We start from the raw sequence: 26860 nt of genomic DNA on the forward strand, positions 1-26860 counted from the left end.
TGAAGCTCTGCAAGTTAAGAGTTTCATATTTCTCGAAAAGTAAAAGCTTATAGAGAGAAAACGTAAAATGTGTGTTGTTGGTAAAAGTGAAGCTATGAATGATTGTTTTTTGTGGACTAACCCAAAAGCACAACTTCGGGAAGCAGAAGAGTCTACAGCACCGGTGAAAGCAGTCGACAAGAAAACAGCATTAAAAAGGTTTTTCAGCACAATTTACTCTAATTTCCAGAAAAAAACCCCAGAGACCTGTGCTTCATCATGGATGGTTAGTGCAGGAGGCGGATCAACCAAATGTTTTTTGAATTAACCGTTTATCTTATCTGGATGTCGTCAGTCATTTTGACAAATTGCAGTTCATGTCCGTGACCACTAGGTGCAGACACGCAGACATTTTCAACTTTACGCAACACAAAAACATCCCAGTATCACCTTTGACATGGACACTGAACCAAATGCTTTTTGGGAGCCGACATCGCTTTGCACAGTAACCTCTGGGTATTTTTGTACCAGTTATTTTTGCTCAGTGGTTGAAGCTTTGCGGGATCTGGTAGTAAACATTTCAGTGCACTGACCTGCTGAATTCCCAGACAGAGGTAGAGGATGCTGTCTGGAGAGTAGCGCTCCCCGTTTGGCCGGCACGCCTCTCTGACGAACCGGGACAGAGCGGCGTTCAGCTCCTCTGCGTTCAACGACAACAGGTTGCTTTTCGACCGAGCTGCAAGACACGGAAACACACAGAGGCTCTTATTACGAATAAACTCTGGAACAGGGAGGGAAAGCGAATCAATATCATCAAAGTAATGCATGTTGTCTAAAGTCAGACGTCTTCAATAACTGCGTAGATTTCTTGAGGTTGTAACAAAATCCACCACCAACCAGGAAAGTTCTCCAAGCCTCTAAAAGTGTTTATGTGTCAGGGGAGGGAGAAGCAAAAGGGGAGGTTACAGCAAAAAGCAATAAACATAAGTGAGTTAACTAATTTTCTGACAAAATAAACTTAGGTAAATGACATGGCTCTGATGATAAAGCACTGGGCTCATCATCTGGGAGGTGATATCATAGTTGTCGTTTGCTGAGAACAAGTTCAAGTGCTGCTCCAAAAGATTGCAGTCCCACCATTTTGTTACGCCAGTTATTTTCATTCTGTGTCTACAGGACTGTCGAGATGTGCTTACAACAAAATAACCATCGTCGTTAAGCGAATAAATCCCACACAGTAGAGAAAAATCCTGTGAAACAAATTCAGAGTAATGATCCCCATGCGCTGTGAAAACAGCCTGGATCCAATCTTTGACTATATTTCACACAAATGGTCGGGATTTGCTTCATCAGCTATTTTATTTTTGGCTTTGGTTGTGTCTGGTTGCTATTTCAATTTTAATTTGTTGTTTTTGGTCGTCGTGTTTTAATTTCAATATTTAAAATGCCTTCCAGTTGCAGCTTTAAGTATTCTTTAAAGTTTATTGGTATTTGTGGAGGTGAACTTGCATTATTATGTCACTGTAAATATAATCTTTGAAAATGGTCTCAAAACAACAATATTTAAGACAATTTATCCTCCAGCAAAATTTGTTATCACGACAGTAAAAATTCTGCATTAAATATACTTTATTTAAATCTTAGTTTATAAGCCACGTTTATGTAGCTTTGGAAAAATATAAGTTTGCTTGGTGTCCCAACCAAACCCGGTTTAAAAACTGTAAAAGAAAAAATCCCCTTTTCTATTCTCTCCACAAATTAAGTTTTTAATCATTTAGATAAAAGAATAAAGGTAAAAAAAATCTACAGACCTTTCAGACTCATGTCTTTTTCAAAACCTTATCTGGACTTGAAAAATAATAATAAGTAAAACTCCATACTCTTAGGCCAAGCAGGGACCTTGTTTAGTTACGGATACCGTTATTTTCCAGTATAATGAAATCCTAAACTTAATTCTCTGAGATCTTTAAGAAATTAGGTTTTTAAACAAAAACACAGTTGATTTTGAATTTTGCAGTTTGGAAGAGCCTTTTGTCAAACGTCTTTGTTAACGATCATGAAAAACAGTCTGCAACTTTTTATATTTCGATTCAAATATAAAGTTGAATCAAAATCCCACATTGTAGGCGTTACAGAACCGAAGCTGACATTAACATTAATGTGGAGATGTTAAAGTTTCAACAAACGTCCTGTGTGTAGGAGTAAAGTCATTGAAATAGACCAACATAACCTTTTTCTTTTGGTAAACATCAGCTTATAAACTATTCATTTCACATCTGCATTCTAGTTTTTCATTTACATTCTCCTCCAACAGAGTATGTCTGGACTCAGCTCACTTGGTTTGGAGGTATCCTTTTCTTTGGTGTCTTCTGATTGGTCAGAGAGGGACAGCGCCCAGCGTTTCCAGGCGTTGATGCCATAGCGAGACTTGAGGGGCAGCGATCTTCCTTCCAAGTTGCTGCTTGGACGTGACGGAGAGGATGAAGGCAGATCCTCCACGGCCTGCCTCTTACTCCCCTGTAACACAATAGTTGCATGCATTTAGAGTCATCAGGCTGCGTGTTGAGCTGGAGGATAACTCGGTTGCGTGCACGTGTCCGAACGCACCAGTCTTCTGGACCGAAGTCGAGGCGCAGATTCCTGCAGCTCCTCTTTCTCCTCTGCCAGGACCGGAGGCAGAGAAAAGCTCATGTCCTCGTCCATTCCCTCCAGCACCGGGACAGGATCCGACGCTGAGGACAGTATGCACAAAAGATCAGCTGAATTATTCACCAGTTTGTTTAAATATGCAGAAATGAGTTAAAATGTGGAACCAATTAGGGAAATCCTAAGTCCTTCTTGACACTTCTCTCTAAAAGAGCCTAACAGTGAGGCCTAATTGTTTTCCCATCATGCTGCAGGCTGCAAACTTTTGGGTTTCTACTCTGCATCCCCAGAACCAAAACTGGAGAAGCAGCATTCAGTTCTTATTCTCCACTGAACTTCCAGAAAACTGAAAAAATGCTCTAAAGTTGATTGATATATTTTATTTATATTTGCTTAATGATTTTTATGATGATATCTGACAAAACTTAATGTTTATTGCTCATTTCCCAATTGGTGACTGGATGATGTTTTTGTTACCTACAGCTCTTTGAACTTCTATACAAATAAACTTGACTAAAATTTTGTCTTTCAAATTCAGGTGACAACTACAGCTGCGCTTCCAATGACTATATAGCTGGAAACACAATTTGACATTTCAAAAGTACATTTCCTCAATAAAAAAATGGCAAAAAAAATAAAAAATAAAAAAATGGCTAAGTTTTGCCACCAGCATGAGGTTGTTTTTTTTTGGCAAAACTGCAATGCAAACATATTTTTTGCATCACATGACTAACAATTTTGCATCACATGACTAAATCATCACAATCAGACTAACAATTAAGAAAAAGACAATAGGTCTTTTTCTTAATTGATCGGAGGACGACAGCGCTACATATCTTTTAAGGACTTATCCTGTGAATAAAACGCATTCAAAGGATTTTAGTTGCTTTTCTTATTTAATGGAAACACTCCATTGTGAAGTTGTTTGTTTGACATTAGCAGGACATTCTTTGCAATGGCTGTAATGGAAATGCAGCTATTAAAGATGGGAGTCATTTTCAACAGAGCACCAGATTTTCGGTGGGAAAATATCTGCTCTCAGCTCCATTATGCAGATCTTACGTTTCTGATCAGATATTCAGTTTTCAAAGGCAAACCCACCACAGAGGACAAGCTCAGCATTAAGTACAGCTGAAGTATTTAGTGTAATAGGGCACACTTTGACATCTATCATTAAATACATTCCAGTTATTTTGTTTTTTGCTCATTTACAAATCTGTTGTTCTGTTATAAATAATGCTACCTTCTAAATCAAGAAATTTGTGGTGTATGAAATATTTTGACTTTTTTCTCTCCTGTATGTGAGCAATCAGGGACTAGCTGTCCAAGATAACTCAATAAACCTTTAATCATCCTGCAAGAAAAGTTTTTCACACCCAAATATAAAGCGAGATGATGAGACAACTCCAGCACTTTTCCAAATCCCTTGACAAAATCCAACCCTTAAAAACATGAGCGTCGACAGTGCTGGGAAAAAAAAAAACCCACAGAGGGAGAAATATTTGCCTCAGCTGTTTTACTGACAGATTCAGATGGCGCCAGATAAAAGCTCCATTAAGAGACAAACTAAAACAGAGACGGTCAGTGAGAAGATCATAAGGGACCTGGGTGACAAAGAGATTTCATTTTTTGCTAACAGGATGAGTCCGAATAAACAAACAGGCCACAATGTGCTAAAGCTTGAGTTCTTCCTCTGCAGATAAAAATGTGACACAAGAAGTGAGATAGCAGAACAGAGAGTCACGGTTCAGATTGAGTTAAAAGCGACTCCTAGAGCTTGGCCGACACCATGATGGTGACAGAACGGTGTTTTAGGTACGATGTGTTGATTGCTGAACAGTTACTGTCACTGGAACCCATGCAAACTTGGAATTGTGTGAATTATATCTCTATGGTTATTAAGAATGTAACAAATGTATGAATGGTTCCTATAAAATTCTAATAAAAATAATGTTTAATAAATAAATAAATAAATAAGTCTGAGGTAGAAAAGTCACAAACTAACATATTCCAAGGGGTGTGAATACGATTGAAGACTCAGTATGTTGATGCAGCGCCGGCCCGGCAGTCAGGACGGTGCTTACTTTGAGGGAAATCCGCCTCCAGGTCCAGGTCGGGCTCATACTTTTCCTCCTCCTCATCCTCCTCCTTCCCCGTTTCCTCTTTTTTGCCGCCACAGCTGGAGGATTCCTCCTTAACACTTTCTCTTTTCACCACCAACGGCTTCACATCTGAAACGTTCGACCAGGCAGACTCTTACTGTCGACACTTCCGGCAGGTTTTATTGAGCCGACTCGTTTCTGAAGCGTCCGCGCTTCAACAAAGCCGCGTGCGACTCGCCGCATTTCGGCAGACTCTCACCTGGTTTCTCATCGTCGTTGATGATTACAGCCGCCTCTGCGGTATTAGAGGGCGCCTCGCTTTTCAGATCTTTCATGTTGTGAATAATCTGTTCTGCCCCCTGCAGCGTGGTGGGCAGAAACACAGGCACAGGAACCTGGAAGGAGCAAGATTTAGGTTTTAAGAAAATCGGAACGCCTTGAATATTTCCAATTCCAGAAGGCTTTATTTTTTAAATTTATCCTTCTGTGGTGTCCAAACATTTTACCAGGAGGGTCAAAATTGTTAAGATGAAAGCACTTGGGCCACAATTTTTAATATCTTTTGTAACATTCTTTAAAAAAACATTTGTGGTGCCTTTTTTATTCAAGCTCCTCAATAACAAACTAAAAAACATTTTAATCAAACTTACAAAATTGTCAGATTTTTTTATTGGTACATTGTTGCAGAAGCAAATATAAAAAAGGTCTTGCACAATTTGAAGTAAAGTTTGCTTTCAAGAAAAATTAGGTCGACGTTTGTGGTTCCAGTTACCTAAAATCTAAGATGAGTGGAAAAAAACGTAGTTAATAAATGCAAAAAAAATGTTGTGCCTAATATTTTTTAGGAGGATATTATTTATCTGTTAAAAAAACCCAAAACATTGCCCTAAAACAGGGGTCTGAAACTCCAGTCCTCAAAGGCGGCTGTCCTGCAGCTTTTAGATGTGCCAGAGGTACAAAACACTGGAATGAAATGGCTTAATTACCTCCTCCTTGTGTAGATAAGTTCTCCAGAGTCCTGCTAATGACCTAATTATCCTATTCAGGTGTGGTGCAGCAGAGGCACATCTAAAGGTAGCAGGACACCGGCCCTTCAGGACTGGAGTTTGACACCTGTGTCCTAAAAGATGAAAGTGTCCATCTGAATCACCCATCTATGCTTTAAACCAGATTTGCTCCAATCTACGAATCAGCCGCCACAAATTGTGGCCTCACTTTGGACCCCCCAGTCCGAAACACCTTCAAATTAATATGCGAGTGTGTGTGTGTGTGTTTACTTTTAACAATAAATGTGTTGATGAAACACGGAGCTCACCGGTAGAGGCATAGAGAATGGAGTGGGGGTGACCTGGGCGTACATGTTCATAGGCATTGGGATGAAGACGGGTACCGGGATGGGTACGGGAATATACTCCCGCTTCACGCCGTCATCCACATCTGCAGACAGAGAAATCCCACAACACAGTGTAAAGCATGAGGAAATCAGTTTGAATATAAATATTTCTATTTTTCCCCCATACCAGATTGTTTTTTTTTTCCTTATTGCTTTTATTTTCTAAAAAGCGTCTTTTTATTCCAATTGTCCCTTCTGTGAGTTTTATTTGTTTAAATACAAGAAAACAGTCAGAATATTTTCTTGCACTGGAAGAATGTTTTAAATTTGAGAAGTTTTAATTAAAAAAAAATATTTTTTTTATATTTGGAGTTCTCATAAAATTACTACTTTGTTCTATTAATAATAGGACTTCACTCAGGTAATAACACTTTATCCTTGTATTATTTTGACTTAATGTCATACGTCTTTATGTTTAAATCAAACAAAAAAACAAAACATCTTAGCTTGACCCCTTATATTCCACTGTAGAAATACATCAAAATGGAAATACATAGAAGCTGTAAGGTCCGCTTGCCAAACAAGATGGCGGCCGTGGGAGTGCTGACATCACTCTAAACCCGGGGTGTCAACATCCAGTCCTGAAGGGCCGGTGTCCTGCTACCTTTAGATGTGCCTCTGCTGCACCACACCTGAATAGAATAATTAGGTCATTAGCAAGGCTCTGGAGAACTGATCTACACAAGGAGGAGGTAATTAAGCCATTTCATTCCGGCAGGTTTAATTGAGCCGACTCGTTTCTGAAGCGTCTGCGCTTGCTTTGTTGTATTCCTGTGCCACATCGAAAAACTGCAGGACAGTGGCCCTTGAGGACTGGAGTTTGACACCCCTGCTCTAAACTATGGAAACCCAAGAAGTGTTTTTGTGGGGGGAAAAAAAGCCCAAAAAAAATCCTAGATTCTCAAAATATTCAATCTTCAAAAACCAAAGAAATTGATTAATAGAGCAGCCTCACAAAAAACAATAATAAATAATTGTTACTTTTTCCCATATTTTGTCACGGTACACCAAAATTTAAAATAATTATAATTGACAGATCACAGTAGCTGATATTAACTCAACACTTTGCAGAGTCCCATTTTACTCTGAGGACAGCTGCAACCCTTTAGGGTTTGTGGTGGCAAAGTGACAAAATGAGGGCAAAGTTCGACTGGCTGCATCTGTGCTGCATTTTACCCGTTTGTAGATGTTTGCTCTGCATGTGTGGCTTGCAGTAGGTGGCTTTGGTCAGGGTGAGCGGTTTGCACAGCACCGCCTTATTCTTCACATCTCTGATCACTCCTCCACTGGAGTACGCCACAGCACTCTGGTTCACCAGCTGAAACAAGAGAGGAAATGGAGCGGTTAGCGTAAACGGAAAACAGCACAGGCTAGTCTGCAGGTAGGCCGGTCACGACGACAAACTGAGGCAGTAATTACTGCCATAAACAATAACATTGTGGTTTGGAGACCATTTTTAGACAATAATGGCATAAGAACTCAAGTTCGTTCTCTCAAAGGCTAATAAACTTTAATTTTGCAACAAACACTTAAGACTGGTACGCAAAGATATTTTAACAATCCAAAATAAAAACACGACAAACCAAAAGCAATAAATGAAACAGAAATAAAAAACACACAACCAAACACATAAGTAAAACTGATTACGTCTCTGTAAACAAAATTGCTCTTCAAGAAATATACATTGTTTTTATTATGCCATTAACTGATTAATTACATATTGCGACATCTGCAGGTGTGGAAGGTTTGAGTTGTCTTACATTACAAATAATTACATGTTCTCAGGTATTTAATTTTTATTTATTCATTCTTACTTACCCCAGCTTTTGCGGCATGCATGTCTATACCTATAAGAAGGGAAAAGAAAAGATTTCCACAAAAAGAGTTAATTTTGATCAAATGAAAGTACATAGAATAAGAAACTTTATGGTCCAGAGATCCAGAGATCCTGAGGCAGAACAGTTTGTCGAAAGGCTTAAACTTTCCCTAAAAACAGCCAAATGTATTAGGGCTGAAACCATCAATCAGATTAATCGTAATTAATCAATTATTGAAATAATCTTCAATTAACTTAGTAATCGATTTCATCAATAACTGGAGTACACAGACTCTAAATACTGCTATTTGCTGAAAGAACACACTCAGAGCCAAAACTGTACAGAAAATATATACAATTTGCATTTATTAAAAGAAAATTCTTGTCTGCCCAATCAGACTTGATGTATGCATTTCTAATATTGTATGATTAAGTGGCAAAATGAAAAATCTGCAGAACTTGCTGTTTTTTTATTCAATTAATCAAATAATTTCTAGAATAATTGATCACTAAAATAGACAGGAAGTGGCTCCGTCCGTACCCAGCATGGTGTTCTCTGGTCCCTTCTGGGTGACCATGATGGGGTCGTTCTGCTGGCAGTAGAACCTCAGCAGACACTCCTGGTCGCAGAAATGCTTCATTTCTGACCTCCACATCACCGACTCCGTCAGGTTTCCCTGAACCTTACAGCAGTCGCACCTCGCCGCCTGGTGGCCAAGCAGAGGAACGTCAACACCCGCGTCTTTTTTTCCCCCCGTTCTCCCCAACAAATATAAACCACCTGTGAATTGGTTTGACTTTTTTTCAGGAGAGAGCTGACCTTGTAATACCAGTCGTTGAACTTTTTGGCACAGGCCTCGCTGCAGAAGTCCCGGGTCATGTTGCCGAGCTGCCGGGTGATACCTCTTTTGCACAGCTGGCTGCAGTGGTTGCAGCTCACACATTTCAGCCCCAGCCGGTTGATGAAATCCTGTTTAAACAGCAGCTTGCAGCCTGGAGGAGCAGAAAACAAATATAAAACAGTAGCAGGGTGAAGAAAAAATTATTTTACTCAATTTTTAATCACTTTAAATTAGGAGAAAGGAGCTGCTTAAGAACCAGACTTCACTAAAGCAGCTCAGAAAAACACTCAAATTGTACCTCCTTCAAGCTCTCAAGGAAAAGCTGCATTCGTTAAGTGTCCTTGAGGAGAATTGGGGCAGTACCTTCACTGCAGAAGGGCCTCTTGACACCAGAGAACTTGACCATCTCATGAAGGGTTTTCTCTTCTTGGCAGTACTCGCAAAACGTCACGATGCAATGGAGCTTCTTGTAGTCCTCACAGCATGTTTTACTGCAGAACTGATAGACCTTATCCTGAAAACACACACACATTTATGTCAATATTACTGCAGCCATTTCAGGTCCAGATTAGTTTTTGTGTCATAAACATACATTTTCCCCCTCACATCTTTAAATTTGCATAAGAAAAATGATTGCAAAGTTATTTTGTAGTGACTGGAAAATGCTTTTAAATAAATATTAGTATAAGTTGTTTATACTTTAAAGAAAGAGCTGGCTCATTTTTAGCAGTTCTACTTTTAAAATAGAGATAGAAATGCTTAAATGAAGTGAAAACTCATTTATCTAATGTCTGCTAGTTGTTCCTTTGTTGTCCAAAATAAGGTCCGACAACTAGTGGGGTTACTTTGGGACATTTCTGAAGGTCTGACCTGCCACTCAAGAATTTCGGGCTTCAGGCTGAACGCTCCTCGGCAGTAGTTACATTTCAGCTGGACAGAGCTGTTGCTGAGGGGCGTCTGACCATTGGTAGTTGTCGGAAGGGAAGCGTTCTGAAAAGAAAGGAGGAAAAAACCCCAAAAGATCAGGCGTAAAAACTGTGAAATTCTTGAAACAAAACAAATTGACTTCATATGGGGCAAACCTGCCTTTATAAATAATGGGTCAATTTCTTGAAATGGACAGAAATGAACTCCTTAAATATGTTACGCTGTGCTTACTGAATCTGTGTAATAAAAGTTATTCTTTGGAATATATAAACAATTTCACTATTAACAACAATCTATTTTATTGAGCTGCAACAAGAAAGTAAAAACCCAAAGCGAACACACAAACCCATAAAATAGAAATATGTTGTTTTTACAATCCCTTTTCCTTCTCTACTAAAGAGCTGTTTTACTTTTAACCTACTGCATCAACACAGCAGAAGGATCTTTTGTTTTATGATCTCACCTGAAACTTGGTCACACATTGGGAGCTGCAGAAGTTGAGGATGTCGCCCTCTGGCAGCGTGGCCTGGTACTGCGGCAATGAGCTTCTTTTACAGAAATGACATGTGGGTTCCTTGTCTGCAAACAGACACAAACATGTACAAAAATAAAAACTTTTTCACTGTATTTTTATGCCTCTCTTCATACATACATTTATTTTTATTTTTATTAATTTACTAATCACAAATTAAAAGCTGTAACTGATTCATGAAAAATGACAAAAAGCAAAGATACAGTAATTCCTCCTGTCTTCTCAATTAATTATACAATGTTTCAGAATATCAAACCAATTTAAATAGTCAAAAGAAACACAAGCAAGCAAAAAAATTAAGTTCTTAAATGAATGTTTAAGGGAGGAAAGATTCAAAATCTCCCTGGCCCTGTGTGAGAAAGTGACCGTCTCTTCAGAAGCTAGACATTAGATTGAGATCCAAAGAAATTCAGGAACAAATGACAAAAAAAAGTAACCGAAATGACTCTGGAAAGGGCCCCACAGCCGTTTCTATGGCGTCGAGAACCACAGTGAGAGTCGCCGTCCACACATGGAGAAAACATGGACCAGTGACGAACCTTCCCAAGAGTGGTTCCCCGACTAAAATTACCCTAAGAGCGCAGCTATGACTCATCCAAAAGGTCATAAAGACCCAACAACAACATCCAGAGAAGTCCAGGCCTCACTTGCCTCAGGCCAAAACTGGTTCCAAGTTGAAAACCACTACTGAGCACAACAAAGTCAAGACTGGGCTCAGTTATGGGAAAACTTTCAGAGGACCGACGAGTGACAAACTGTAATCTTTGTGAGTTTGTGCCCCGTTACATCAGGCGTAAAGATAACACCATGTCAGCGGTACAACATGGTAGTGGTAGTGTGATAGTCTGGGGCTGTTTTTCTGCCTCCAGACCTGGAAGTCCTGGTGTCATAAATGGAAACACAAATTCTGCTTTCTACCCAAAAAAACCCACAAAAGAGAACATTCAGTCATCTGTAGATGACGTCAAAATGAAACTAACTTTGGCTCTCCAGACACACCAGCCTCCTCACACATCTCTGGATGGATGAAGAAGAACAAGATGAAGACTTTTGGAGTGGCCTAGTCAAAGTCCTTACCTAAATGCTATTGAGATTACTTTTAAAAAGCTTGAAAACAATCCTGAATTAGAACTATTCTGGAAAGATGAGTGAGCCCAGCTGGAACAGACTCACTGCAAGTTATCACAAACGTCTGACTGCAGTTGTTGCTGCAAAGCTTCATTAGGCTCCCTCAATAATAAACATCTTCTTTTAAAACTGCATTTTGTGCTAACTTGTGTTGTCTTTGACTAATACTTAAATCAGTTTGTTGTTCTGAAACACTGAAGTGAGAATCATGTAAATAAAAAAAATAAAAAAACACAAAATCAAGAAGGAGGCAAACAATTTTTGACACCATCATTTCTGAACATAGAACCAAGCATATTGATTCATTGCTCATTATTTATACTGAATATGGAACAAATCCATGTTCTCCACCGTCACCTTTAAAAACAAACTTGACGAACTGGTGTTGTTTTACATCAGATGTTGAAACGTGGAATTAAAACTGATCTTAAACCAGTCTGCTTTTAATTAATAAAGTGTTCAAAAGTTTGTAAGATCCTGATAAGTGTGCATTCTGATTAAAGATGCAGCAAATCGACTTTTTTCACTTCCGATACCAATATATGAGGTTCATCTGCAAATACCAATCTGATGCAGAAAAATACTACTGAATGAACTTTTTCAGACAAATGTACTGAATTACAAATTTATTTTGATAACTCTGCGCCAATGATCAAATAAATACATCACTTTAATATGTCAATAGCTTTATAAGTGTAGTCAGACATGTAAAAACAAAACAACTTTTAATTTGTTCAGTCAGTACAAAGAGCAGCATAAGAACAATTGTAAAGTAAATAAGAAACTAAGACAATAGATTGCCTATCGGTGCAACATGTAGAAATAAACTTCAACAAACTTTCTTTCAAATGGTTCAGAAAGTGCAATTAGGAATTCTAAATATAATGTAAAATAAATTATGACGTCACTATGACGTCACTGAAATTAGACTGACCAGATCTGCCCCTATGGATCGGGCTGCGACACCTGATCTAGAATTATTTTCAGTATCAGTATCGATACTAATATCGGAGCGGTGCGTCTCTCTCCGACTACTCACTGATGAATGACGTCAGCTTGCCCTTGTTCATGCAGCTGACGGAGCAGTAGGAGCTCATGGCACTGCCTGCACCGAGGCTTTGGAGCACCTCCCCCGTCTTGATTAGTGTTTTGCAAGTCATACAGCTGGCGAGTTTACTGTGGGCCTGGGAGGGGAAAAACGTCATGTCAAAACAAGATGCAAACGGAAGCATTGTGATCCCAAAAAAACCAACAACAACAACAAAAAAAAGAGACAGCAGGGTGGCGGGTGTTACCTGTTTGTAATCCCTGATGCAGTTCTGGCAGCAGAAGCGTTTCTGCTGGCCGTCGACCAGCAGGAAGTGGTTGGCCGACGCCCGGCTGGGCAGATAGTCGCCACACTGTTCGCAGCAGTTCATGATCAGCCCGTTGGCTTTGCGGTAAACATTGAAACATGTATCGCTGCAGATCTTGTGGGTCACGTTCTTAAAGCTGACTTCATGCCGAATCTGGAAGACAGGGAAAATAAAAACTCTCACAAAGCAGCAGAGAAATAATAATAAAAGGGAAAAAAAAAAAAAAAAAAACGGAGTCTCTACGCAGATAAACTTTAATCTACATCACTTAATGGTTAAAAAGTTCTTCTATGGTAGAATACGCATCAAAATGAACAAAGATCAGAATTTGATCTGTAGAGAGAAGACAGGAAAGAGCGGTCAGTCAGATTGAACTAGATTACACCGAGACCAGATGAGAATAACGATAGACGAAAGATGAATGCTTCATTATGTGAGGGGAAATACAATACGGCAAAGTTGAGATTAATAGCAATATGACGGATACGGTTTGACAAGAGAATGATGACTGGAAGACAATGCAACAGGACTCTGCCATGTAGCATGTCATAAAAACAAACAAAAACAAAACTCTCAAGTAGAGTCATGCCAGAAAACTGAGGCCATGCTACAGAGTAATGAAAGATGCCATGTATGGAGCAGCATGAGAGAATTAGAGTTTCCTCTGGATTGGTTTAGCAGCTGTGTTTTTACAGTAGTGGTGGGCGATACAGAGTTAAAAGTTTTATTGCAATATTTTGTGGTACTATTGCGATAATGATAAGAGTGATAAGAACCATTTATTACTTCCTTTATTGGTAACTGTATGTTCGTAACTGTGTGTCACAGCAATTATAGTCCCACAAATACAAATTCTGCTCTTGGAAAAACATTCCCATTTGTAATATGCTTCTTTTGGACACCAGTCCACATTTGTAATGGAAACCAAGCTGGTGACACACAGCACTCGAGACAGGTACCACAACAAGTTAAAGTAAAAAAAACAACATCTAAACAGTGAAGAAGTTTGGTTTTCTATATCCAGAAAATCCGACCCGTAGTATTATTATTTGACATTTAATGCCTCATCCTGTATGCTTGATCTTCCTCCTGCTTTTCTGAATACCAAGGAAATACTGTGGTTTAAAGAGACAGTGGATGGACAGATCAGTTTGTCTCAGGATCCCGACAAAAGCTGTCCGAGGATCAATAGCTTACTTTGTAAAAGCACTCGATGCCTGTGAACGCTCTTTACTGTCCTGAGTGGAGTGAAAAATTACAGATTCCAGAATCACCAACTTGAGTTTACAGGGAGTCCCGCAAACAACGACCTATAAATCCCAAACTGCAGCCTGTGTTTAGGAACAAGGTTTACGATTTCCAGTAAAATTGCAATTGCAAACGCAGCTCTACCGGGTACATTCACGTCTTGGGAACAAGAAGTAATAAATGAATGTATGAATAAATAAATAAACAAGATGTTGCGGTTGCTGGACAGACTGACCTCTGTGAGCTTCCCGCAGACGGTGCATTTGTTTTTCAGGCCTGTTTTAGGTGGGTTGTTCTTGTTCTCGTACGCGCCCAAGCAGCCGGTCGTGCAGAACTCCTGAAAAGACTCGCTGGAGTCCACCTGGGCCACAATGGTGCCCTTAATGTGTGTGATGTCCCTGTTTAAAGAAAGAAAACAACAAAGAAATCACACACAAAAAATCTACAGAAAATGAGAACCTAAAACGAAAACTTGTGTCTAAAGGAAAAGTTTGTCATGCGCTTGTAACATGCGTTTTCAGGCATAAAAAGAGAAAATGAAAGGCTGACTTTTTGCACATGGTGCAGGTTTTCTTGGGTGCAGGTTTGTGTGAGAAGGCAGAGAGGCAAGTGGTGGAGCAGAACAAGTGAGAGGAGCCTTTTCGCTGGTAGGCTGTCTGGCCTTTCTTCAGAGGCTTTTTGCAGTTGGCGCAGGTCACCTGGGAGGTAAAAATACAGATTTAACAGAGGGAAGCTTTCCAAATGTAGGGAAACTACACATTTGTCATTGTGTAGTTTCAAACACTCAAGTTGCGTGTTTGTCATTTTTGAAGGCCAATGTTGTTTACAATGCATTTTACTTATGATTTTGATTCTGTGTAGGTTTTTATTTTCATTTTATTTACTGTTTTTGTTTGTCATGTTTTATTTCGGATATTTAAAATATCTCCCAGTTCCGGTCTTAAATGTTCATTGCAAAATTTAAGTGTTATTCTTTGAGAGGGCAAACTTTAGCAATATATGGCATAATAATACAATATATATTGTATTGTATTATACCTGTCTACTCATGTCTTATGTTGTTTAATTTTTTGTCTTGTTCCTCATCCAAGGAAGGGTTTATACTGAAACTAATCCTTTCAGTATAGTCTCAAAACAACAATATTATCATTTATTGCAGCAATTATTGGGACAATTTATCATCCAGCCAAATTTAGCATTAGGAAAGTGCTTGAAACATTATTTTAAAGCACTTTCCTATAAAATGGTCGATTTAACACATGTGACTGATCGATCCCCACACAGCAGGACCCACCTTGACTGTCCTGGGTTGTGTCTGGGAGCCTGAGGAGGAGGTGGAGGAGGAAGACTGGCCTGCAGGCTTTGGCAGCGAGGTGGCAGGCGACGGAGAGTCCACCCCGCTTTGCTTCTGGTTCCGGGGAACCGAGGCCGACTGAGAGATCCACAAGTCTACAACAAGAGGAAGAAGGAGAGGAAATCTTACGTGGTTGCACTTTTAAAATAGCTCATTTGGCATTTTTATTGGAAACCTAGGAGGCAGAGAGAGGCTAAGCGCAAAAGTGGCATATTGAAAGCTGCTGCGAAGGTCTGAAACATTCAGAGAATCCTAACATTAATAAGGATACATCCTACAAAAACTTCTGAAAGGCTGACTTAAACAGCAAACAAGACATTTCTAAAATTTTAAACAAAACTCAATCAATGATTGAACTGAAAGAAAATAACTAAAAACAACCAAAACAATAAATCTCAAAGGACTGTAGACCATGTAAATCATTTATTGGGAAAAAAAAAATTAAAAATGGAAAACAAAAGAAAAATCAATAAATGATGATTAATCTGGAAATATTGATTTCCACAGTCGTGTGCAGATGTATAGGAAGCTGCAGTAAAAAAGCAGCTTGAAAACTGTAAATCATGACAATCTGGATGTAGTGGTGTGGTGCTGCTGCTAGACATACTGGTCAACCAGAGCCAAGTAATTCCTGTCCTAAGCAGATTCCTAGTCTAGGATTAAACTGCATCTGTTTAATCCTCCAACTCCACACAATTACCCCCCATGATTTATGAGAAATGTCCATACAGTCGGTTTAAAAAGACAAAATGTGTAGATAATAAAGAGCCTTAAGGGGATCTACGCAATACAGACATTATAGCGTACAATACCTGCATAAATATCCGTCATTTTCCCAATATGAAAGCTAACAGGGATCTTTAGTGAAACAGGGAGCAAGTAGTGCATAATTATGAAGAACTGGAAAATAACTTATTTTCAAAGACAAAGCTGTTTAAAGGCTCAAAATTTTAAATTCTCAATACTGAAAACCCAGAAATTTCACTCCTTTAACTTTCAACAGAAGTCTTAATAAAATCATTGAAAATGTATTAAAACTTATTCAAGTTGTTCTATGTCCAATGTTTTTCCTCCTACTACATACATTGTGCTTTTTTTCCCCAGATAAATCCCCCATCCCCTCCAACAATAAATCAAAGTTTATGGTTGTAATGTGAAAAAAATGTGAAAAGGCTTGACTACTTTTGGGAGGCGGTTTAGTTAGTCCGTTACTCGTCGTGTGGGTTTCAGATGACACCAAGGACGGCAGCGGGAGGCTTTAATTCTTCATGAGTGCTGCTAGCTGGCCCCATCTTCCAGCGACCGAATCGACAGAGGGTTTTCACGCTCACCCTTCGCCTGACAGGAAACGGTTGAGTCCAGGCGTTACCTGCTCCTTTGTGCGTCCCCGTGTCTCCGTTCTGGACCAGCTGGCTGGCGGAGCCTCGGCCGGGGTTGAAGGAGGCGGTTGGTCGAGCAGATGGGGTGTCAGGATTCAGACTGAAGGCACTGCTGATCTGCAGACCGTTCTCCTCTGTCTCGTTTTCATCCGCCTGAGGACAGATGCAGCAGAGGTTACGTTTTTTTTTATGTTGTTGTTGCTTTTTCCCCCCATTCAGCAGAAACATCGAAAGCAACGCGATGAAGAACCAATGACATATGAAGGACAACGTGACTTCTGTGATGCGGAAAACGCGGACGGGGATTGTTTATTCGATAAACAAAATTAAATTAATGAGAAAACGCAGAATTTCACAGAATTAGCTGATACTGGAGGAAAGGGGATGATGTACAGCAGTCTGCGTAGTATTTTGGCCACAGCAGCTCCTGTAGCCAGTTAGCTGGTTAAGCTGGGCTCTCCTCTCCACACAGAATGAACCGGTCGGCCATGGGAAAAAATAATAATGAAAAAAAAAATCCAAAGCGTTGACGTTTTCACCTAAAAAAAAGAACGTTTTCTGTACATTTTGTCATTGCACTTTGGCGTGGAGGCACCAGGTTACGACTTCTCAAAAACATAAAGAAGCGAGCTAACACCTGGTCACGTCTGTTAATTGTTGAACATTTAAATAAATCAGTAGACCTGAGAGTTGTAGGCGACTGTTGATCTGCATCCCAAATTCTGGGTTAAACTCGAAAGCCTCAGTAAAGGGGAAGTTTTCTTGTATTCCACTGAAAACTTGATTATTAGTTTTCCACGTAATGTTTGAATTCTTTAAAACAAATGAGGGGGGAAACACTTTAACACCTTGTAAAACCAATGTTCTGTTAAACCACAGAAGTTTGTTATTTTTGTGAAACCGACTATTAGTAAATGTGGAACTCTAGCTATTTGAGTTGCTCAATTGTTTTTGTTCACAACATAATTACATATATCTTGGGTTAATAAAACAAGGTGAAAGGGCAGTATTATGGGTTTTGCAGCCACACTGTGCCATTTTATTCCATAATCAAGTAACTATGGTAGCTTCGCTAGTTGCATGTGTATATAATATGACTTAAAAGAAATTTTCCTTCCTGATTTAACACCTTGAAATTGGGTCTTTGTCTCTCTATAAATTCCTGCTCTTCCTGAAACTCCGCCTTTAGGAGATTGTCACCGCATTTTTCCTCCATTAACCTTTTAGCAACGTTTAGACCAGCATTATACAGAGAAGTAGCTCAAAGAGCAGTTGCAGGTATTTGCTAATTGCTGCCGGCTAGTCTGAAGGAGCTGAATGAGGGGAAAGGTGGGGAAAGGTTGCTCAGTGAGGGAAGCTTGGAAACTGCAGCTCTGAGGAAGAACTGCACCTCGAAGGTGGAGCTAGATCCATCCAGGCGTTTTCTACAGCTCAATGGTTGGCATGAGAGAGTGGAAGATTTCTCAAACATCCATAAAAGAATCAAAGCAACATTCCAGGTATGTTTCTGATGATGGAATAACTTCATAACATAAAAAAAGTTATGTTGATTTGAAATTGAAAAAAACAAAAGAAATTCAGGAATAGAAAAACAGAAGAAGTGGAATTTGTAAAGTAATCAGACAGATTTCATATGGCCTCAACTCTTTGTCCTAGTCGCTCTCCACCCAACAGAATCGCTTCATCTCCACCTGTGCTTCCAATGCTAATCCTCACCTCTCCGACAGCCATCGCTCCGCCTTGGAGGGACGTCACCGAGGTGATCATCAGGTTGATGTCAGCCTGGGCATCGTCTGGATGTGGCGGCGTGTTGGCCGCCGAGCCCCTCTGGTTACTGGGGCCCAGAGTGGTGACGCTGGAGATCCTGATCTCCGAGTCCGGGTCGTTGCTGCTGAGTGCGGCGGGCGAGTGGGAGGCGGAGGACTCCCCGGGGAGTGCAGGTGAGGGGGAAGAGTTTTCTTTCTGTTCGCAGTCCTCCTCGTCGTCGATGACGATAGGCTCCGGGGCTGCGGTCGGAGGCTTCTGGGCCGCTGCCGTCGCCGCCGCCATGGAGGCGTTGGAAGACGGGGGAGAGTCGGGGCTCTTGGAAGGCGTTTCTGCTGCGTCCTCTGCCGCAGCGCCCGCATGCTCGGCACTCTCTGCGTCGGGTCCGTGTGGAGAAGAGGTTGCAGCAGCAGCGGCGGCAGGAAGCGGCTGGGAAGCCTCCTCCTCTACGAGAACAACGTCATCATCCTCATTGTCCTCTGTGCCACCCTCCTTTGTGGCTTCGTCTCCCGTTACCATGGACACCGGCTCCCCAGACTCCTCAGCAGGAGGTGGGGATGGTGGCTGGGAGGAGGGAGTGGCGTCGAGGAGCTCCGCCTTCTCCTCCACGTCCTCCGCCACAACAGGGCTTGGCTCTGACTCCCCATCCATCGCTAAGGCAACCACCTGGCGAGTCAAACAGAAGCCGTTTAGGACGCAATTAGGAGGCGGCCTGCGCCAGTAATAAGTTTTATAATGTCTGACAGCTGGACAGGTAGCTCAGGTATCCCCTGAGGTAAAACCCGTGGTCGCCATGGTTTCACCCTGTTTATGGGTTGAGATCGTTCTCCATTTCCCGCCCATTGAATTTAGTTGCACTAGCCCTTTAAAACATCCGTTGTCACGTTTCAGCTTCTCCTAACTCTGCGCTTTGACTTCAAAGAATCTGCGACATTTCTCTGGATGAGTCAAAATGCAGGTCTTGGCGTCGCCGTCGTGACCATGCGTGATTTAGGTCAAGCATTTCGATTATTTATTACAATTACAAGAAGCAAATGAAAAAGGGATGCAATTATTTACAGCTACAGCAAATATGTCATTAACCACTTGAGTAATTAACTTATTAGCAAAATTAAACCTGACAAAACCTATTTTAATATTTTCACAGATGGAATCTAAATTATATTACTTGAAATAAAGATGAATTAATTGGGTTAGCTTTTCTGAACATAACTTCCTTTCTTTAGCCGTATATTAGATTAATATCTAAATCATTTCAATTTAGTGTCATTTGTTAAAGCGAGGCTGAAGGACAAAAAACTTTTTTTGTGTTTAACAAACAAAAAACACCACAGATGCAACAGTGTTTCTGATGTACAGAGGAACAACCTGTGTAGAGATAAATAGGGAAATCATGGATTATTAAGTCTTTAAACAAAGTTGCCTTTAAAAAATATTAATGAGAATGAAAATTATCAAGCTCATTTCAACTTATCCTGTGATTAATTGATTAACTGCAACTGGCTTAACTGGGATGGCGCAGATTTTATCTTGACCTGCGATCCAATCGATGCCGCCACGACGATAACAGTTGTAGGAAGTAAACAGAATCATGACTAAGCAGTGACGATGTCTTCCTGCTTCGGTTTGATCACAAACAGATGCCTGATAGAGATGAATCAATCCAGCGGCTGGGAAAAGTAAAGGTCAATAGACTGAAGATGTATTTGACCACATCTGTTGATTTCAGGCCGATCGCAGATTACCGATCTTTAAAAAGCCTAACCTGCCAATGACGATTTTGGCCTATGCCAATATTTTTTGTCTGAAAAAGTGTTAAATATAACAAGAAAGTTGTCGAGTTGACAACCGTGGGGTGACTATTGTCAACTATAAACGTGCAGACATGACCTGATGGGCCGATCTATCAGTTGAATCTCTCTCACAGCAGAGCAGAAGAGGTCAGTGGCTCATTTTTAAGCCATGGCTGAGGTGCATAAGGTCGGCTTCACACGCATCAGCCGATCACCAATCTCCCAAAATTAAGGAAATCAGCATTGATAAATTGGCTGGTCGATAAATCTGTGGACACAAACACTGCTCTTAACAAACAACAACTCAAATAGACATTTTTCAAGATACCATTACATAAAGAATCGACATTATTCTCATTAAACATAACATGGTAACTGCATTTTATATTTTCTAATGTACTGATGGTTGTATGGAACAAAGAGTGGGAAAAAAATAAAAATAACCCAAAACAAAACATTTGAGGATTTTCAACATTAATTGGAATTTATTGTGAGGATAAATCCAATTTTCTATTATATCATAAAAATTTCAGGATAACTGGGAGGGGGCGATATGAAGGTACAAGTTTTATCACCATATTTTGCCACACTGTTGTGATAAAGTGACAATAAGAACTAGTTATTACTTCTAGTAATAACAAAGTAATTACTAGAAGTGCACTGTGTGCAAAGAAGTGACTGCACAGTCACTTCATTTAACTGTATTTTCAGATTGCATTGACATTTATTGATACTCTCCTTGAACAAGCCATGGCAAAAATAGTCAAATTAATCTCAACAACACAGAAAGTTGTGAGGGTTTCTGAACATATTTACGATAAATATTAGGATAAATGCCCACCTCTAATGCAGCAGAGCTACCTTCAGACAGATCCCTGCTCCAGCACACCTGCACCAAACGGAGGCCTTCTCTCACCTGCTGCTTCCACTTCTCCGCCAAAAAGGTGCTCACTCGTCGTCCTTGGCAACCGGTGAAGCTACACCTTAGTTGCCAGGGTGACGGTAAGGCCCACCGCCTCTAAAAGTCTGGCTCTCTGAGCGCGCCTCATCCGGGCGATGTTGATTTAGCGATCGCCATATCAACCAAAGTAATACATAACTTATGAGTGGAGCTTAAACGGCGAGGAGGACTCTAAAAACCAAAGATGAATGGCAGAGCTCTGCAGCCAGAGAACGTTTTGAGGATGTGCGCGGTGTGAAAGCTGGGTGCGTTTGTGTCACGTAGCAGTCGGGCTGGCTGCGAGCCCCATACGTCACGTCGGCGTTGACAGCTGCGGCGCAGAAACGCACATGTACACATGAACGGATGCGCTGGTCTTTGAAGCTCGTCATTCCCCTCAACAGACAGGAAGAGCCTGAGCGCACACAAACACATCTCCCGGAGCCAGAGCAGAGGCCAGGCGGCGCTTCGTCCCCAGTACCACAACATCCTGGTGGCCATTTTGATCCCAGCCACGGCTGCATCTCAGTGGGAGGGGGTTGAGGTGGGTTTGGGGGGGGAAGGAAGTGTCCGGTCACAAACTATTTTACAGCTTTTTTTTTTTTACTTCAGTCAAGCTGAATTTCAGCATGGCGGATTTTCTGTCGTTTTAAGTTCCTGATGAGGCGGGAGAAAATCCCCGTCCTGTTTTTTTTTTTTTCACCCCCAGATCTGAACCAGAGCCGGGTGCAGCCAGCGGATGACCCCCCCGGCCTCCCTGTGCAACGTCACATGGTTCTAAACTGGGACACATCCTACTTTAACTGGTGAAGACTCATCATAGGCTACCAAGATGTCAAGTTTCAGGGCATATTTTAAAAGCGACACACACTGTTTCTCCAAACATGTTCCTTTTTCTCTGAACTTTTTAAATTAAGGACAGGGCAAGTGAAAAGAAACAAACGTTTTACAACTGTTTAGCCACGCTCCAGGAGGCCCAGCACACAATCTACGTTTTAATGAATATGGATATGATAAAACCTCCTGACTGCTTAAATATCACAAAGAATAAAAGACGAGTCTATTGAGATGCACATAGCCAAGCGGACAATCTTTTACAACACGCACAAGAAAGTTATGACAAAAATTTAAACTCCATAATCAAACAGAACATTGTTTCATCGGGTTTTAAAGTAAGTAAAGTTTTACATTTAAAACTGCACTGAAAATTTACAATGTCATGTTCAATGTCAGGGCTGCAGCTAACGATTATTTAGTCATCAGTTATTCTAACAATTAATCAAATTAAAATCCTGCAGACTTTTTACTTTAACCACTTAAACTACAAGAAATGCATTAAAAATATTAAAACAACTAATTTCATTCCTTCTTTAAATAAAAAAATCAAAAAAAACATTTTAATTGTCTGAAATGCAATAACACAGATCTACTGTCATGCATGTTAACCCGGTAAAGCTAAAGGTTTGCCTTTTGAGGAGAACTGAGAAAAACATTTAGAGACACATTTTTTTTATTTTTATATTAAATACCAAATGTGAAAATTATTTGTATAGTTTTAGGTTAAGGCTTAGACTTGTGCCTCCACCAGGCTCAGCATTGTTAATTTATTTTAGGTTTTTCTTTTAAATTATTGCCTTTTTTTTAAGACTATATAGTTGGTGTTTAGTTATTAATCATCCACTTTTCCCAAAATGCGTAACTATCAAGTAACATTTTCAAATTTCATGTCAACTTTAAATATTTTTTTAACTCAAAAACATGGCGGCCGGCTGAATGACTGCCCTCGCGCCCCAAGCATCGGGCTTAGCAAGTTTTCCTGCCAACTAATCATGATTAATCATTTCAGCCCTATTCAACATAACAGAAAAAATAAACCAATTAAATGAAACAATATTTTAATAGCATTAATTAAGGCAAAAAATATGAAGTATTCAGCACTAAATTTTTTTTTTAAAAAAGCTGTTTTTTGTGTTTTGTTTTTTCCCAATAAGGTAGGCAATAAACTGGAAAAATAATATTTCCCATTATAAACATAGAATGTTTTTTTTTTAATGTGTAAAAGAGCTGGTATGGCAAATGTATGCAGCAGCATAGCTTAGTCTCTGTTTCTGGCAATTTTGCATCATATTTTCTTTGGCAATCCACCAGAGTCAGCAGGGTGGGTTGCCATGGATTCGCTGCTGCTGCATGTGAATCCGGAGCCAACAGTTGATTGGAGCGAAGACGGAGGGGAAATTAAAAAAAGTACCTTGATGGGGGCGGCAGTCGGTCTGATGCAACACAGTAACGGGGCTACCAGTCCGTAGCTAATAGCACGTTTACTGGAGGTGCACCGATTGCAGTTTTCTGGCCGATCACCGATCTTTAAAAAAAGCTTGACCTGCCTATATTGATGTGGTGATGATCCCAGTTATCTCAGAAAGATTCTATCAAAATATGGGCCAATAAAAGATTCTCATAAAATGAAGAAAAAGTCATTTCAGTATTGTCCTAAATGTAAACGTATATATTTGTGCTTTTCTCACAACTCAACAGTTTCAGTATAGTTTATAGTTAAACATGTAAATGAGCATAAATGAGCTGCCGGTTCAAAAATATACCAATTAACAGTTGGTATTATGTCACTGCGATAAAGGTACAGTGACGTTTTAAAATTACTTTCCATCCTCTATAGATTCTAGACGAAGTGTCAGGCTGGCGGGTTTTTAACCTCTATGGAGGAAGTAAAGCAGTGCTGCCCCTCCTCCACTTCTTGCTGCACCCAGCTGGTTAGCTGGCTGAAACAAAACCACTAGGCATTTCCCCTCATGTAGAAGAAAGAAACATGTTGCTATTTAGAAACACATTTTGTACAGAAATGTGAAAACTGTTACCTTATAATATTGTTTTGCAGTGGAAGGAATAACTGCTTGGTCTTCCATTTAAAATGAAAACCAATACAATTATACAATGCATTTATGTGTTTAAATGTGTTAGTAAGGTCTGCAGAAACGTTAAAACCTACAGTAATCGAGATCTGCTTTCCTGCAAAACACTGAAGCTGAATGAGGAAAACTCGCTGCGTCTGCTCACGTGACAGGAAGTTCACAGCAAAACAAAATGTCAGTCCCAGATCTTCATGTCAGATTTTTTTTGTGGCAGCTCCTAAAACCAGATTCGCTCTCAAAGCAGCTGCAAGCAGGAGCAGCATTACCTCCCATAAGCCAGAACACCAGGCTGATGTCATCAGACCACATGTGTTGAGGTAACAACATCTGTTTGCAAATGCCATGGTAATCGATGTTAAAATACTGTGGACAATGTGCAGCACTACTCACCCCCCCAGCCCCCCAAAGCCAAGCCGCAAAAAGCAATGGACGCCAGTCTTTTTTTTTTTTTTTTTTTGCAGCCTGCCAGCCTCATGAATGGGGGGAAGGTGGAGGGATGGATGAATCTCAGTGCAAAGCAGTGGCGCTCTGAAGGGGGAAAAAATAGACTGAGTTCAGACTGCAATGCAGAGCTGCGAGACAGTCTGCATGCACGTGGATGAGAGGAAAAAAAAAAAAAAACGAGGATCCGGGTACTAATGAGCTCTGACATGTAACCTTGCTCCCAACATCAACACCAGGTGGACAGAGATAAGGAGGGGCCGGGCGGCGTGTTACAGAGACCCGCCTCCCCTGCAACAAAACCTGCTTCATGGGAGCAAAACAGCGTCTGCGCCACATCACCATAGGTGCTCCTCTACCTTCCCAGCACCATCCGGCTTGCGCAGCGAGTCATAACACGGAGATACACAGCATTTGCCCCCCGTTTGCTCTAAAGAAGAAGAAGACAGCATATCTTATTCAAATCAAAAAGCGTGAGCTCATTATATAAGTATTATGTCACTGAGGATGTGATGCGTAATGCGCGGCCACCACAGCATCACAGCAGCTGATGAGTTGGGGTGAAAAGGAAAAATGTACATTGACCACAGGAAGGCAGCACGTAGCAGGATTTCAGGATTCCGTGTCCTTGATCATTTACCAGGACTTGGAGCGGCCACCACAGCGGCAAATGAGGTCCAGGGGCCCGGTTACCACGGGGGGGCTGTGGGGGACTATACCCCCCCTCCACGCTCCCGCTCCACTTCCACCCAATTCTCCTTCCGTTTCCCCTTTCGCTTCTCAGCGCTTTATCCTGTCTCGACTGGCCGATGACTAGAGCTGCTCCAAAACTTTGATCAAAGACAGTGAGGCCAGCTACCTGGGCTGCGCAACTCTTCCATAAATAACCCGAGTTGGAGGAAAAGCTAGCCTCCAAGTTGGAAGGAGGGGAGGGCGGGGGGTGTTCAGGAGAAAACGTGGTTCAGGGTGTTCCGTTTCCACCCCTGCCTGCCCTTCCTGGCGCAAACAGCCATTGGATTAGCGGTGGATAGAGGGGAGGAGAGCCGACACAGACTGCGCCATTGTTAAAACGCCGCAAAAAAAAAAAAAAAAAAAAAAAAGAAAAGAAAAAAGACGACAACTACTTGCTAAGATTGAAACGCAGGGAAGCAAATTTTGCACACAATACACACCTCGACACCCAGAAATAACCCCGTCACCCTCCTCCTCCCCTCCCCAAAAGAAAACCTTTGCAAACGCTTATAATCGCGCACACCCCCATCCTGTTGGGCCCATTTGTGCTGTCTGGTGCGCCACATGTAACAATTACACCAAAACCGGCCCGAAATTCCGCTAAAAACGCCAACATTTACGCTACCTGTCACGTTGGGGTTTTAATTGGAAAGTTAGCCTGCACATAGTCCACCCTGGCGCAATCAGTGGCAAATATACCGGCCTCCACTAGGGGCGCCCTTCCCCATTCGCTTCACATGAACTGCCTTTATTTATGTCATGCGCTGGAGATGGTAGACGCGAATAAAGCGCATTTACGTTGCATGCTTGACGGTTACAAAAAAAATCCAGGTGTTAGTCATTAGTCACGGAACCAGATAACAGCGAGCCCTCTCCCACCCCCTCCACACACCTCCCACAACCCCCCAGCGGAAAGCAGCACTGCCTGCTGTCCGCCATTAGGGAACCAACGGAACAATACTGGAGACTAGAGGCGGCAGCGGCCACAGTACGCGGAGCCGGGGAGGAAAGCTAGACAAATTAACTGTTTATTCAGTTCTCAGTGCATCTCCTTTGGTCGCTGTGGCTCCACAGAGTCTCCCTAGGAGCCCCACGGGTCCCCCCGCACAAGTTCCCGAAACTTTAATCAATTAGGCACGAAAGTGGGAAATAAAACCCTTGTGGGAAATATCCTTACCGGAGGAGAGCTCGAAACGCTGTAGCGCCACTTTTGTGCCTTGACATTAATCCGAGAGGGAAGCGCGTGCGCACTACGCAGAACCCTTCACGTTCCTCGCAAAGATCGTCTACAGCACAAGCAGCTCACTCCCCGTTGAGTGCGTGGTCTCAGGAGGGTCACGGTCCAGAGATCACGGTCCAGAGAAGTCTCTTCAATTTTTGTGTTTATTATGAAGCAACATTTCAGACCGTTTCTCCGATGCAGTTTATTGTAATTTTATTTGCTTCGCCAACAGATTAACTCAAAACGTGTCCAGTTGTAATGGCAACAATTCGTCTTACACAGTAAGGACTCAGGGACATCACTATAAAGCCACATACTATTTTAAACCATTTTTAGCAAA

General features: G+C 41.1%; 1 protein-coding gene across 2 annotated transcripts in view; it reads right to left on the reverse strand.

Moving 5' to 3' along the window:
- zmym2 (zinc finger, MYM-type 2) overlaps positions 1-26562 on the reverse strand; it is a 34198-nt gene extending 7636 nt beyond the window's left edge. The window contains exons 1-22 of one of the 2 annotated variants that reach the window (XM_055031874.1): positions 26476-26562; positions 20356-20526; positions 18418-19131; positions 16692-16854; positions 15263-15417; positions 14518-14666; positions 14204-14366; positions 12661-12873; positions 12405-12549; positions 10169-10284; positions 9649-9768; positions 9142-9292; positions 8757-8929; positions 8478-8643; positions 7939-7967; positions 7297-7438; positions 6043-6164; positions 4987-5122; positions 4710-4856; positions 2587-2711; positions 2316-2496; positions 573-715 (exon numbers count right to left, since the gene is read on the reverse strand). In XM_055031874.1, the coding sequence (XP_054887849.1) occupies positions 573-715; positions 2316-2496; positions 2587-2711; positions 4710-4856; positions 4987-5122; positions 6043-6164; positions 7297-7438; positions 7939-7967; positions 8478-8643; positions 8757-8929; positions 9142-9292; positions 9649-9768; positions 10169-10284; positions 12405-12549; positions 12661-12873; positions 14204-14366; positions 14518-14666; positions 15263-15417; positions 16692-16854; positions 18418-19116 (3438 nt within the window). In that variant the 5' untranslated portion in view covers positions 19117-19131; positions 20356-20526; positions 26476-26562. The remainder of the gene's footprint in view (positions 1-572; positions 716-2315; positions 2497-2586; positions 2712-4709; positions 4857-4986; positions 5123-6042; positions 6165-7296; positions 7439-7938; positions 7968-8477; positions 8644-8756; positions 8930-9141; positions 9293-9648; positions 9769-10168; positions 10285-12404; positions 12550-12660; positions 12874-14203; positions 14367-14517; positions 14667-15262; positions 15418-16691; positions 16855-18417; positions 19132-20355; positions 20527-26475) is intronic. The other variant, XM_055031875.1, reaches the window with a different exon arrangement.
- Positions 26563-26860: the final 298 nt, after the last annotated feature.

The sequence above is a fragment of the Poeciliopsis prolifica genome, unplaced genomic scaffold (genome assembly GCF_027474105.1).
Source record: "Poeciliopsis prolifica strain line A6 unplaced genomic scaffold, Auburn_PproV2 SCAFFOLD007, whole genome shotgun sequence".
In the NCBI taxonomy this organism is placed as follows: domain Eukaryota; kingdom Metazoa; phylum Chordata; class Actinopteri; order Cyprinodontiformes; family Poeciliidae; genus Poeciliopsis; species Poeciliopsis prolifica.